This window comes from Chiloscyllium plagiosum, chromosome 35 (assembly GCF_004010195.1).
Source record: "Chiloscyllium plagiosum isolate BGI_BamShark_2017 chromosome 35, ASM401019v2, whole genome shotgun sequence".
NCBI classification, from domain to species: Eukaryota; Metazoa; Chordata; class Chondrichthyes; order Orectolobiformes; family Hemiscylliidae; genus Chiloscyllium; species Chiloscyllium plagiosum.
In genome coordinates this window covers 21,660,278-21,673,740 of record NC_057744.1, presented here as the reverse complement: position 1 = coordinate 21,673,740, position 13,463 = coordinate 21,660,278, and the positions used below count along the sequence as shown (strand labels likewise).

Genomic DNA, 13,463 nt, shown 5'->3' with positions numbered 1-13,463 from the left:
GGACTGGAAGATTATCTTGGAGGCTTCTGAGGCAAAGAGCGAGGCTTGCTGTCCCTTCACCTCCTTGAGGTCCTCCGTGACATCGACCCCCATCGTCTGCAGCAGGAGCAGGTTCTGCATACTTTCCTGGAGTTGGGACAGTTTGCCCCACCTCTCTCTCACCTCCTGAACACCTTTTGAGGATGAAGAACCTATTGATGTTCCCTTTTACTGTTTCCCACCAGTCCGCTGGAGACTCAAAGAGGGGCTTCACGGTTCTCCAACCTGTGTAGTCCCTCTTGAGCTCCTTAATGTTTCCTGGGGTCAACAGCTTTGTGTTCGGCTTCCAAGTTCCCTTACCAGCCCGCTGCTCATCCTGTAGGTGACAGTCAGCCAGCAGGAGGCAGTGGTCAGAGAAGAACACCGGCTTGACATCAATGGATCTGTCCGAGAGCGGTCAGGACACAAACAGGTAATCTATCCTTGAGCGGATAGACTTGTCTACCCGTGACCAGGTGTATCTGTGCTGCGCTCCTTCTCCACTGGTTAACGTTTCAGTTAAAGTCTCCCTTCCTCAAAACGGATGGAAGCTAAGAAAATATGGGTTTTTATGCAGAAGATAGGGTGGGGGCAGGGGTAAGGAGTAAATATTAGGTGGGAATAGAGCCCAAAGAGAAACTAGAGCAGTAGGGCAGACAAAGGGGTGGATAAGGATCTGGCTAGGAGGGTAAATAGCTATAAATGGGGACTGTTAGTGGCTAACAATGGGTAGTGTGTAATAGCAAAATATGTGATAATGAGGTCTGGTGTATGAGGGTTGGGGTAGGGACATGTGAGAGCTCAAATCCTAAAGTTGATGGAAGGCTGCAGGGTCCCCAAGTGGAAAATGAGATGTTGTTCTTCCACCTTGTGCTGAGCTTCGCTAAAGCACTGCAGCGAGCCAGAGACAGAGATGTTGGTCAGGGAACAAGGTGGTGTGCTGAAGTGGCAGGCAACCGGAAGCTCAGGGTTGTTTATTGCTTTTCACATCCTCCCTCCTCATTAACCATGGGCACAAATACCTTCCAGGTGAAGCACACAATCTAGTCTATGGCATTTGCTGCTCACAATGTGGTCTCTTTTACAATGGGGGAATGAAGTAAACTGGGCGATTGCTTCACAGAACACTTGCATTCTGTTTGCAAAAAAGACCCTGAACTTCCAGTTGCCTGCCAGACGTGCTGATCTTATCCAGCAATTTCTATTTTTGTCTCTGATTTACAGCATCCACACATCTTTTGGTTTCAATTTCTCCACTTAGCGTTTCTAATCTTTCTTGGATTTCAGCCAAACTAATATCTTGGGAGAAATACAATACCACAGAGCTTCCATTGGATAAATGTCATTAATACCTCCATATTTTGTATTCAGTATTCTAACTTGCAGGAAGTACTTATTTTATGTTTCCACTGACCCCCAGGCATTTTGAGGATTTCAATAAAGGCAAGTTTATTTCTTCTCCTGAAGGCCAAGTGTAAACCTTAAATAAAAGTGAAAGATAAATAATTCTCAACATTGTGTGGGCTTACCCATAAGCAGCACTCTCTTTTTTTAAAAAAATCTATCAATTACTAATGCATTTTTGAAGTTAGCCCATACCAGATTTTAGTGGAGAACCCAAATACTGAGCCCATATTCTCTATGTTACCATGTTCCGCTATCACTTTCCAGGCTCAAGGGACTGAATGGTCTATTCTTCCTTCTTATTCATAAACATTATTTTCTGCTCTTTAGGATTTTACTGTCTTGAGGGATCTAAAACGCCCACTCCCATTGCATCTGTCTTTGGTGACATTTGCTCTCCTGGTCACTTCTGCCCCAACGCTACAACTCACCCTGTTCCATGTCCACCTGGAACACTCCGAGCCACAACAGGGGGAAGAAGTGAAGAAGACTGCATGTCGTGTCCTTCAGGTGCTGTGTCTTTCACAGTTTTTATTATGATTGGTTTTCAAGTGTACCTAGTAATATTTAAGGTGGTATTTTAAGATCAGAATGTGTATTTTCAAATTCATTTGAATTTATTCTCTACACCGAGTTGAGTCATATCACTGTCTCTATAAGAACAATGACTCCTGCTTTCTCAAATAGTCTGAGGTCGCACATCAGAGCTGTCATGTGACGTGCCTATCTGAATGTTTTTGTAGGTTTCTATTGTAAGAAACCAGGCAAGGACAGTGTTGAAGGTTTTTGTGACCCAGGATTTTATTGTTTGAATGGAGCAAAGACTGCAACGCCCCGCGATGGTGCTACAGGTAGCACATTTTATTACAGACAGTATTAACAATGCAAGTAACTGCAATTGTCTCTTGAAATAATCTCACTGAAAGCTGTGAAATAGTGAAAATATTCTAATATTCTTCTTAACTGGTGTTACAATCGAAAAATTCTGTCACTGGAAAAAATATCAAAGCATTAAATAAAATTGAATTGGAGTGCTGATCAGACATAATTTGATATTTTGGTAAAACCAGTTCCTGTTCCCATACTTCTGTCTGCATCCTGCCTTATGTGTTTCTCAGTTCCACCTCTTCGCTGTCTCTAGATTCTCCCTCCCCAATAATTTGCCTATTTTGCTTCCGAAATCCAAATGACACAATCTCCAACTTCCCTGAAGTATCAATCACCCATTCTTTTTCCTGAATGTACCAATCGTCAGCACTGATCTCTGTTAGCATGCTGTTCTGTCTTGAACTTGGTAACACATTGAACCTCACCATCACTGCCCTAGTCAAAAATGCATTGGCATTGAGCTCCCCTGATGCATTGAATTTAAAATCCTCAAAAGATAATATAATATTCTATACTTCTCCATATATTCACCTTTTACTTTTTTTTTCATTGTGGGAGAATGCTCAGTCATTTCAATCCAATTATATGCAATTCCTTCCTTAGATCTCTCTCTGCAGTATTTCTCTTCAGCCTTTGAAAGCCTATCTTTTTGACCATTGGTATGATCAATTCTCTGAATTCTAATCACTCTCCTTTCCTCTACTTTGGAGCAGTTTTGGAAATTTTGCACTTCAGAATAGTAAGTATAATTATTGTTTCTGTTGGTATATTCTTCTATATTAAATACTCACCTGAAAGCCCCACTTCTGACTTTAATTGAAACCTATGTATAATTTTTTTTGCAGATTTGGACAGTTCTAATCTGATTTCAACAGAAGTTGATCATTTTAATTTTACTTATGGTATTCTTAAGACATTAATACAAAAGTCTTTCAAACTTGAGGAATTAGATCAAGCAGCTGTGACGTAATACTTCTGTTTCAAATTCAAAGTGATATAGCAACTTTTAAGTTTTAAAATATTAAAAGGATTTGATAGCTCTCATCACCTATGTTGGGACATTGACTATAGGAGGCTGTAATCTTAAAATATAGCTAGGGTATTCCACAAACGTGTTTTCATAAATTGTAGAGTCATAGAGATATACAGCACGGAAACAGACCGTTCGGTCTAGCTCACCCATGCTGATCAGATATCCTAAATTAATCTAGTCCCATTTGGGCTTGGCCTACATCCCTCTAAACCCTTTCTATTCATCCAGTTGCCTTTTAAATATTGTAATTGTATCAGCATACATCATTTCTGCTCATTCCATGGGTCATAGAAATCTGCAGCTCCCTTTCCCTTCCTCACTTACTGTAGAATCAGAAAAAATTGGAGTTTTCAAGATTGGGATTGATAAATTTTTCTGGGGTTAAAGTTTCAAGGAAATCAAAGGCAGGAAAATGGTTTTAAGGTTCAGATGCACCCTAAATGTTGGAGCAGAGTTTGTCTACTCCAGTTCCAATTGGTCCCTAAGCAAAGCCCAATAGTTTACACCTTCTCCCTCCCTTCCTATTTGCCTTTCCCAAGTTTTAACTTGAAGGGTTCAAAAATATGGCATAAGTTCAGAAAATGTGCAGAAATAAATTTTAAGGTCATTTGCAAGTCAGAATGATTGCAGAATACATAGTAAGGAAAAACATATAAAACACAGTCTTTTAGTCATGCTAAAAAGAAACAGCAATTACTAATACGCTGTATTTTCTTCACCCTTGAGTCACTGTTTTTCATATTCTGTGAATCCAGGTGACCTTTGTCCTGTTGGCTATTATTGTCCACTGGCTTCACCTGGCCTCAAATTATGTCAGAATGGGACATCTATGAACCATACAGGAGCTGAAAAATGTAACATCTGTCCTGAAGGATCTCTCTGCACCAAAAGGTAAGATATGAAGTAAAGAGTATAACGCCACTTTGTTTTGTCTGGAGGTTATGTACAAGTACAGCTTTCAACTTGCAATAATCCAACCCTGAATCAGAGTACCACAAAGTGAAGTTAGATTGGAAGAGAAGGAATGAAAACAAATATGAACAAAGAACAAAAGATTGCAGAATGGAACTATGTATTGTCCCAAACTAAAAAAAAAACATCAGAATGAGCATTATCACATTTATCAGGAGTTCAAGCACAGACGAATAAACTTTTCCAGAAATGTTTAGTCATTCTTCAATACTTTTATAACTGTTTCAACTAATATACTCAAAATGAAGCTAAAATCAGTGTACCTGGCTGATATTTGGATATAGGTCAGGATCCTGATGTTGGGGTCAATTAGCTGATACTCTGGACCATGGTGAGAGCAGTGATCTGACTTTGATTTTGCCTAGAATGGCAAGAGGGTGTTTGGCATCCAATTAAGGATGGCAGGTCAGTTCCAGATCTAGAGGGAGGGCTGATAGGAGACAATCGCACTGACAGAGGTTGGAAGGAGAGGGCACCTCATAATGGAAACACCTCTGAAGAGAAGGTAAAAACATTTTAAGTCTAAAAAATGGAACAGCTGTCTGGTTATGATGATGGAGGGGCCACCTCTGAAATGGCTAGCCAGCAGCTGTGGCCCAACCATCAAATTGCCTGTGGTTGTGGAGTGAGTCTGCCTAGCCCAATGAAATGTAGATCACTCCTGCCAACCCCTCCCTGGCCCCGCTCACTGTGCTGCAGTCTCTATACATGCCACCTGCTAATGGGAAAATTCCAGTGAGCACAGAAGAAAGCTCTTGATTTGCCTCTTTATTACCTAAGTTAGAATCATCTGCTGTTCTGCGTTTAACCTGACCTTCCTGAAAATCCCACATCTACATGCTTATCTTCTGCCTGTGCAAGAATTCTGCACAGCATTATAAAAGCCTAATCCCAAAAGAGAAAATGCTGGAAAATCTCAGCAGGTCTGGCAGCATCTGTAAGGAGAGAAAAGTCCTGACGTTTCGAGTCTAACTGACCCTTTGTCAAAGCCTAATGTTAGCTACCTATTATTAACAAGCAACAGATTTTGTTTATCACTGTAGTCCTAATGTTTACTAATGATTGACTTCAAATAGTAGTATGAAGCAGGCAATAATGAATCACAACAGGAAAGCGGATGTAAGGAGTGTCAGATCAATCTTGAGCCTGTTGAATGGCACAATGGACTCAAGAGGCAAAATAGCAACTCCTGTTCCTTATGGTCTTATGGAATCATCAGCTGTTTCACACCCTGTCCATTTGGATTCAGTTCCAATTCTCATTTGGTGCCAATGCTGAAGATCAATTTCAGCATCTATTTCTTGAAGATTAACTGTTAACATTTCCAAACATGTTTATTTTCTTCTCCTTTTCTACAGAGAGAGAACAGAGCCATGCCCTGAAGATTCATATTGTCCAAAAGATTCTGGTACCTTCCCACAACCTTGTCCTGTTGGGACATTTGGAGCATCCAGAGGACTAAGGAAGAAGTCTGACTGCATTCCATGCCTTGGTGAGAGTATTACAAATGGTCCTTGATGGTAATGATTTTGCTTCCATTTTTAAATATTTTGGAGACCAAATTATAATTAACTATAATCTTTCTCACTTGTGTTTAGTACTACTTGTAGATCTTCACAAACTCAAAATTTGTATGATGCATCCGTTCACTATGTTGCTTTAATTCGTTGTTCCATGTCAAAATTGTCTGGTTAGATTGGTGAATCTTCAGCTTAGTTACTAAAACATGATGTATGTGTACTGAAATGTTTTAGTTATGCAAGCAAAATTTTAATTTTCCATAATGTTTCTTCATAAGAATTTTTTTAAAAAGTCATTATAAGATTGTTGTTAAGCATTTAATGAAATTTTAAAATATACCATTATCAAAAACTTGTTGATTGGTGGAGCAACACTGGGGTGGGGGGAGAGTTTGCTCTTATTAGCTTCCAATATAAGAGCAACATGAGTAGAAACCTGAAAATAGTTCATTGTCAACTTTCTCTAATATGAATAGCATATAAATATGTAAACTTGCAAGAAAAATAATCTGCAAGATAGAAAATTAAAATTGTTTTGTGCCATTTATAATGTAGTTTGTTAGGAAACAACAATAAAATCTCTCTCCCGTTCGTTCTTAGGTGGTTCCTACTGCAGTCGGCCAGGCCTCTCAGAGGTTGAAGGTCCTTGTGATCCTGGTTTTTATTGTGAATCTGGAGTGAACTCACCACGGCCTTCACAGTATTTGGATCATACAGGGAACGGCGGTGAATGTAGTGTAGGTGCCTACTGCCCCAGGAACTCTACAGTGCCCATACCATGTCCTCCTGGAACATACAATTCAGAAATAGGTACAATCTAGTCTTGCATAAAAAATGAAAATAGGATGCTGTCTTTAAGTTGTATTAATCTTGAAATATGAATCATATCACATTAATATCTGTTTAAATAATTTGGCTGCCTGAACATTGTGAATAATTAAAGTAATTTGAAATATGCGTACTTCTTTTCATAATTTTTAATAATTAAAATCTGTCGCTTTCTTTTGTGCCTGGGAACAACCCATGTCACAGCATATTGCACTTTCTAATGAATCTTTACTCCCAGGTTGAACATATAATAGAATGTTAGATTATTGAATTCCTTTTCAAGTGTGAAATCAGTGCATGACACCTAGTTATGGGACTTTTAATAGCAGAATGTATATCAATGGCATCTGCTTATGAGTTGTAATAAACTATTTTAATGTGGCTTCAGCAAAGAGAGTATATTTGAAACACTCTCTGAAATATTTCTTTGTACTACCATGAAAATAAACATTGCACTGAAGAAAACTTTAAAAACATACAAGGATTTACTTATATAATGAAACTTGTTAAAAAGTCTCCCTGAAATGTGGTTAAGCAATAAAACATATTTTATTGATCTGTGGGCAAAGGGAACTAAATAAATAAGCAGAGACATTTATTTCTCTGTGTGTCTGAAGCACTCTCTGTACGTTTCTATCTAACTGCACATGCCTTTGAACAATTTTCAGGTCAGAGTGACTGCAAAATATGCTTAGCTGGATATTTCTGTTTGGGTGGAACTTCGAACCCCTTCCCACTGAAATGCCCAACAGGTCACTTCTGTCCAGAACGCACCCAGTTTGGAGAAGAATACCATTGTCGCCCTGGGACCTATAATAGTTTACCTGGTCAGCAAAGCCCTGCTGACTGCTTAATTTGCCCTCCAGGTAAGTGGGAATGCTAAATTAGGAAGTACGCTTTCAGAAATGACTCTTGGGCACTCAGATTAAAACATGCACAGTTCTTTTTAAAACTATATATCATTCAAAACTACCCACTTAGCATTGTGTTTTAGAACAAAAGTTTTTATTTATTATTCATGTAAGTTGCAAGCAGATATTCTACTAATATACTAATAATATTAAGCCAGTAAAAAGGATATAGCCAGCAGTGCTAAACAATTATCAATGAAGACATTAACATCACAATTATAAGCCATTATGAAAACAGTTACAATATTTTCTAATTGTAGTTTGTGAATGCTGCGGTGTTTTATTTCTGGTTTTATTATATTTGCTCTTACAAAGAAGATTCTCAAATTCTTGTAAATTAACAAAGTGCACATTATATAAACACTTTCATATTATGTAAAGAATATTGTACCTTTTATGCATTTCTTATAATTTCAGCTTGCTTTCAGTTGCAAGCCATTTATTTTATATATTTTAACTTCTAATATAATCACAATTTTAATCCATAATGTGAGACCAGATACTAAGAGTATAATAATTATCCTGAGCCAGGGTGTACTGGCAATTTCTACTACCGCCCGATGTGTCAAGCTTACCCCTAGCAGTGTGTGGCCAATTTGGCCAATAAAAAGCGCCGACACTTCACGTGCTGCATAGGTTTTCCAGTTGGTGGACAGGACTTCCTGAAGTGACTAGATCCCATATTTGGATTGGTGAGAGTCTGGAAGGACATCTTTCAAAGTAGCTAAGTATGGGTTACTCACCTGTAACAGCCACAAATATAGCTGCAGACTATTCCTGTTGAGAGACTCCCTTCCGCAATAGTAGTGGTTAACCTATTATGCTTTGAAACCTTTACTAGTCTTCAGTGGGTGCCCTTTCATCTACCCACCAACAGTGGGTCCACCTCTCTCTCAATGCAGCTGGCAGCTGCCCAAGGTTTTGGATGCTCCTGGATGTGCAGACTGTCTGAGGTTTGATTGGATGTTGCTGTCTCTTAACCAGCTCTGCCTTTGAAAATCTGCTACAGGATCCCACCACAGCAATCTCTGTGTCTCTGTCCCAGAATTCAGTCTAGCACTGGGATTAGAATTCTCGAACTTGAACCTAGTCTTCCGGTGACAGGGCTCCTCCCCTCCAAGTCCTGTTGCAGAGTCTCGCACATCTGGTCCATGTTGAGAAACAAGATGCAGGAAAATCTCTTTCCATTATAAGTAACTGAGAATTTTTTTTGAGGAGGAAGAAATAAGGAATGATTTACATCTTGGGGAAAATGGTAAAATTACAAAAATGGAAAGGAATATGTTTTGCATCAAATAAATGCAGAGAAGAAGAGGAAAGTTGAAATAAAGTTATTTGCATTTCTGCTTTCTGAAGTGATAGTTTAATCATATTGCAAATATGAGTACAAACTCTGGCTATCTCATTATCAGCAATGAATGTATTCTTCTTTAATCAGTTTTTAACATTCTTCTGAAAAAGAGTCATATGGGCCTGGGAAGATTAAACTCTGTTTCTTTCTCCACAGATATTGCCAGACCTGCTGACTTTCTCCTGTTTTGTGTGGTTCTTACATATCAGATATATATCAGCTATGTGAGAGCACATGGCTTGAGTAAAACTTCCACTAAAGTTTTTAGTGAGTCAAAAATAGAATCAAATGTTGTTGAAGTTTGTTCTAATATTTTCCTCAAAACATTGGAATATTTTTAGGTCAGTTTTGTGAAGGGACTGGTCTAAGCACACCAAGTGGGAACTGCTCTAAAGGCTGGTATTGTACAGGAGGGTCAGTAACAAGCAAGCCCCTTCCCCAAGGTAGGTGGTTCCCAGAGATATCAAGTTTTCATAGGATACTTTTTTTGTTTAAAGAATGAGTTTTCACATCTGCAATTTGTTACAAAATGAAATTTCCACCGATAGCAAGAAATAGGGGTGGACTTGAAATCAAATCAATAATTTTCTAAGTTTTACGCCAAGATTCCATATGTGTACACACCTACCTTCAATTCCCTTTGTGAATTTACCCTGAATAACCTCACTATTTAATTATGTACTTTCTACTACAGATCAAATGTTAAATTAACTTTCTTAATCATTCTGTACCAAACTTCTGCCTCCTCCCAATTATGAATAAAAATGATGGAAAGGAGTCAGTAATGGTGCACTGAGTGACATCAACTCACTGGCCTCTAATTCTACCAGTCCACACCTCCAACGCAACTTGAATCTATGAATGATTTGGAGATGCCGGTGTTGGACTGGGATGTACAAAGTTAAAAATCACACAACACCAGGTTATAGTCCAACAGGTTTAATTAGAAGCACACTAGTTTTCGGAGCGATGCTCCTTCTATCACCTGATGAAGGAGCGTCACTCCAAAAGCTAGTGTGCTTTCAATTAAACCTGTTGGACTATAACCTGGTGTTGTGTAATTTTTAACTGAATCTATGAATGGTCATGAGAATGATAACTGAATGCTAGATGGACCAAATTCAGCTGAGTATGCTGTCAAAACAACCTTCAAAAAACAAAATAATGATTGAATGAAAGAGAAAAGCCCTCAGTAGCTGGAATCAGAAAGACATATAGAGAAATGGTTATGGCTGTGTCTATTAAAGGCCAGTCATAACAGCCCAAAGCAGGTGTCAGCAGCAAGAGTTCCTCAGAAAACAATGCTAGCTTGACTATCTTCAACTGGCAGATCAATAACTTTATCTGAGTTACAAGGTCAGGAGTGGAACTGTTCATAAATCTTTGCTAATGCTTCCATAATGCTCAGCTTCCTTCACATCCTCTCCAATAATGAAGGACAAGCTAGGCTACAGCACCACTTTAATGACATCCAAGTGTTTTGCTAAATGTCAAGTTCAATTTGTACATACAACAAATGAATATCTCAAACATGTGATGGATCAGATCAAAGGCACAGTAACATTACAAGCAAGAGAATTTTGTTTATCTACAACTGATTTTCAGTGGGCCCAATCTCATTAAATTCCCCCACCATCTTGGGATACTCCCATTGATGAAAAACAAAACTTGAGTAATCAAATCAACATCATTGTTGCAGGAGCAGCCATTACTTGAGAAAGTCAACACCATCGATTTAAAAAAAAAAGTGCTCAATTGGAGCAACTATCATTTGGTCCAGTGTATCCTGCACATTCTGTCTATGCCACATGAGGCTGCAGAATGTAATGTCCATAGGGTGCACTGCAGTATTTCATTGAAGATTTCCAATAACATCTCCCTACCCCACTAGTTCCACTGCCATGAAAAATAGAGGAAAATATTTGCATTTTTAAACTACTTTTCTGTTATGAGGGTGTCCCAAAGCATAATACAACCAATTGTGCACTCTTTGACAAGATTGTTTTAATGTTGAAACCATGGCAAATGCATCAAAGTCAGAGGTTGTGGATTCAAACCTCATTTGTGCCCAGCAAGGACCGAAAAACGACAATGGAATAAATGATCCAATCATGTGTTTTTGTTGTTGATTGAAGGATGATTGTTGACTGTGGACAACCTACTCCTCTACCTTTGAATCATGCTATTTATTTTTTTTAAAATCTAGATCTGCAATTTAACAGTTCATTAAAAAGACAGCGGTTCCAACAATGCTGCACTTCCTCAGTACCAAAGCTCTAGTGTAAATTAAATATTTAAAGTTCTAAAATGGGTTTTTCAATCCACAATCTCTGACCCTGATGTGTTTGCAACTACCATTAAACCAAGGTTGTTACCTGAACAACAATAGCTCCACGTTACACACTATTCTCGCTTGCATAGAAATCGATAGCCCTTCATTGCTGTTGTATAAATATTTTGCCATTTTCTACATAAACATATTGTGGGACACTTGGCTCCAAGCACTCCATCACTTCAAGGAAAATGCTAAACTCCATTTTTTTCAAGGCAATAACAAAGGGAAAATAATTGTGACATTACCAGTATCCCTGTATTTCATTGAAAATAATCTTAAATTCTTATTTCTATAACATTTTTCAAAAGCTGCTGATAAAAGTTGATATTTTGCTCGAAAATCATTTCTTGTTTCAGGTGAATTCTCAAATATTTCAGAATGGGCTTCCCAAAAAAATGTTTCCCCAGGAAATCGTTGTCCTCCTGGGTTTTTCTGCCCCGAAGGATCATCTCTTCCTCTGATTTGTACAGCAGGGTTTTATTGTGATCAATATGAGCTTGCTGAACCAACAGGTATGATTTTCCCATGACTTGTTTAGAGGTGAAACAACAGTGCAAATCACTTCATTCCAAATACTCCATATGTTTAGCAATGGAAATGCATTTTTTTAACAGTTAATGCTGGGTACCAGTTGGACATTTGATTTTCCTTTACATTCGCAACCACACCTTTTCTTATAAATCATTTATTCATTTGTGCACGGGAGGAGATGAGTTTTTTGCACTTTTCCAAATTGAGATTACAGTTCTTGAATCTTAGATTAGAGTGTTAAAACCAAATTAATTATGAATGGTGAAAATTGACATAGCGGGTTCTCTAGATCGCCGTAGATATATCTCATTGGATGCTTGACAGCTTAAACCACCATGGAAATGCATGCCTATAATTGTTAGTCATTTAATCTGATAACACAGCAACAAAGTCATTACATTTTAGTTAAACTTCACATGTATGTCTTTAAATCAAGCACTGAGGACGTGTCTCACATGGAAAAACACCTGCACTGTATTTTGGCCAAATTGAAATATAATGAATTTTCCAACAACCTTTCTAAATCAATTGTAATTGGGTCAAATCCCTGTTAGTCACTTCCACTCTTCATTTTTTTCCAGGGTGCTTTTCCAGCAGATCTTGTTATAGCCTCCTCTTTGGCCTCAGTTTTGACTGGTTCTAAGATGCAAATTGTATAATCACTCCCTTTCTCAGTCAAATTGATTCACATAAGATTATCTGAGTAATAAGGACAACTCATAACTATCTCTGACATCCTAGCGATGAGCTCTCTCGTGTCTACATCAATAGCTTGATGTAAGGGACTGAACAACTTCGCCATACCCAACATTGGATGCCTGTACAAGTAGCCAGCCTACACTCAGTGGACAAAATAACTACCTTCTGTGTCTCTGACATCAACTTTCATTGCTTGTACTGGGCTATATACTCCCTGCCCTCTTGACTCATCATTCTCTCTCTCCTTGCCACTTGTTGCACACAACCCCAGTCACCCCTTACAATGCAACGGGTCACTCATCTTCCATTTCAATTGCCTCTTGTCGTTCGTGCTCTTCATTGAACTCCATATATCCCTTTTTGTTCTGACCCCAACCCAAGCTCAGTATTAGATAATTTCTCCAAGCTTAATGTTTTCAACCTGACTGTATCCTCTGCCAGATTTCCAAACTCTCTTTAAACATTTATTGTCACAGCCTCTCCTGACATATTGCAAGCAAGCTCTGCAATCTCTTCGTACAGCTGTATCTTCAGATATTCTGACTTTCCAAAATCTTAGTAGTTGTTATAGCTTCTTAAATGCAACTACCTTCATATGAATCATATTATAGAAGTTAAAGTTGGTACTTTAAGAGCGAGAATTTAAAATTATGCCTTTTTGGGTTTGATTTTTTTTTGTTGAAAAGTGTCATTCTTTTGGGTATTTTTGAAAAGATTCCTTGTGCAATATCTTCCTGAAACTCTATTGTCACTCCTATCATTTTGAATATAAAGTAGATTCCAAACAGAAAACTGTAATATTTATTGCCTGTTGCAATATTCCTTCATGAGACCATTTTTGGTTGAAATTCTATTGCTTTTGGAATGATCCAGATTAATCCAAAATTACATCAAATGGTAAAATTGGACAGTATACCATGTTTGTTGACAAAGAAGGGACTTGGAATTTCATCATTTGTAGTACCCCAACATC

At 38.2% G+C, this 13,463-nt stretch overlaps 1 protein-coding gene across 9 annotated transcripts in view; it reads left to right on the top strand.

Annotated features, from left to right (window-relative positions):
* Positions 1–13,463, top strand: part of si:ch211-286b4.4 (zonadhesin) — a 187,000-nt gene that overhangs the window by 46,736 nt on the left and 126,801 nt on the right. For all 9 annotated transcript variants that reach the window (XM_043676792.1, XM_043676793.1, XM_043676791.1 and 6 more), the window contains 8 exons: positions 1,753–1,932; positions 2,166–2,273; positions 4,099–4,234; positions 5,674–5,807; positions 6,436–6,645; positions 7,332–7,529; positions 9,267–9,368; positions 11,617–11,772. In XM_043676792.1, the coding sequence (XP_043532727.1) occupies positions 1,753–1,932; positions 2,166–2,273; positions 4,099–4,234; positions 5,674–5,807; positions 6,436–6,645; positions 7,332–7,529; positions 9,267–9,368; positions 11,617–11,772 (1,224 nt within the window). The remainder of the gene's footprint in view (positions 1–1,752; positions 1,933–2,165; positions 2,274–4,098; positions 4,235–5,673; positions 5,808–6,435; positions 6,646–7,331; positions 7,530–9,266; positions 9,369–11,616; positions 11,773–13,463) is intronic.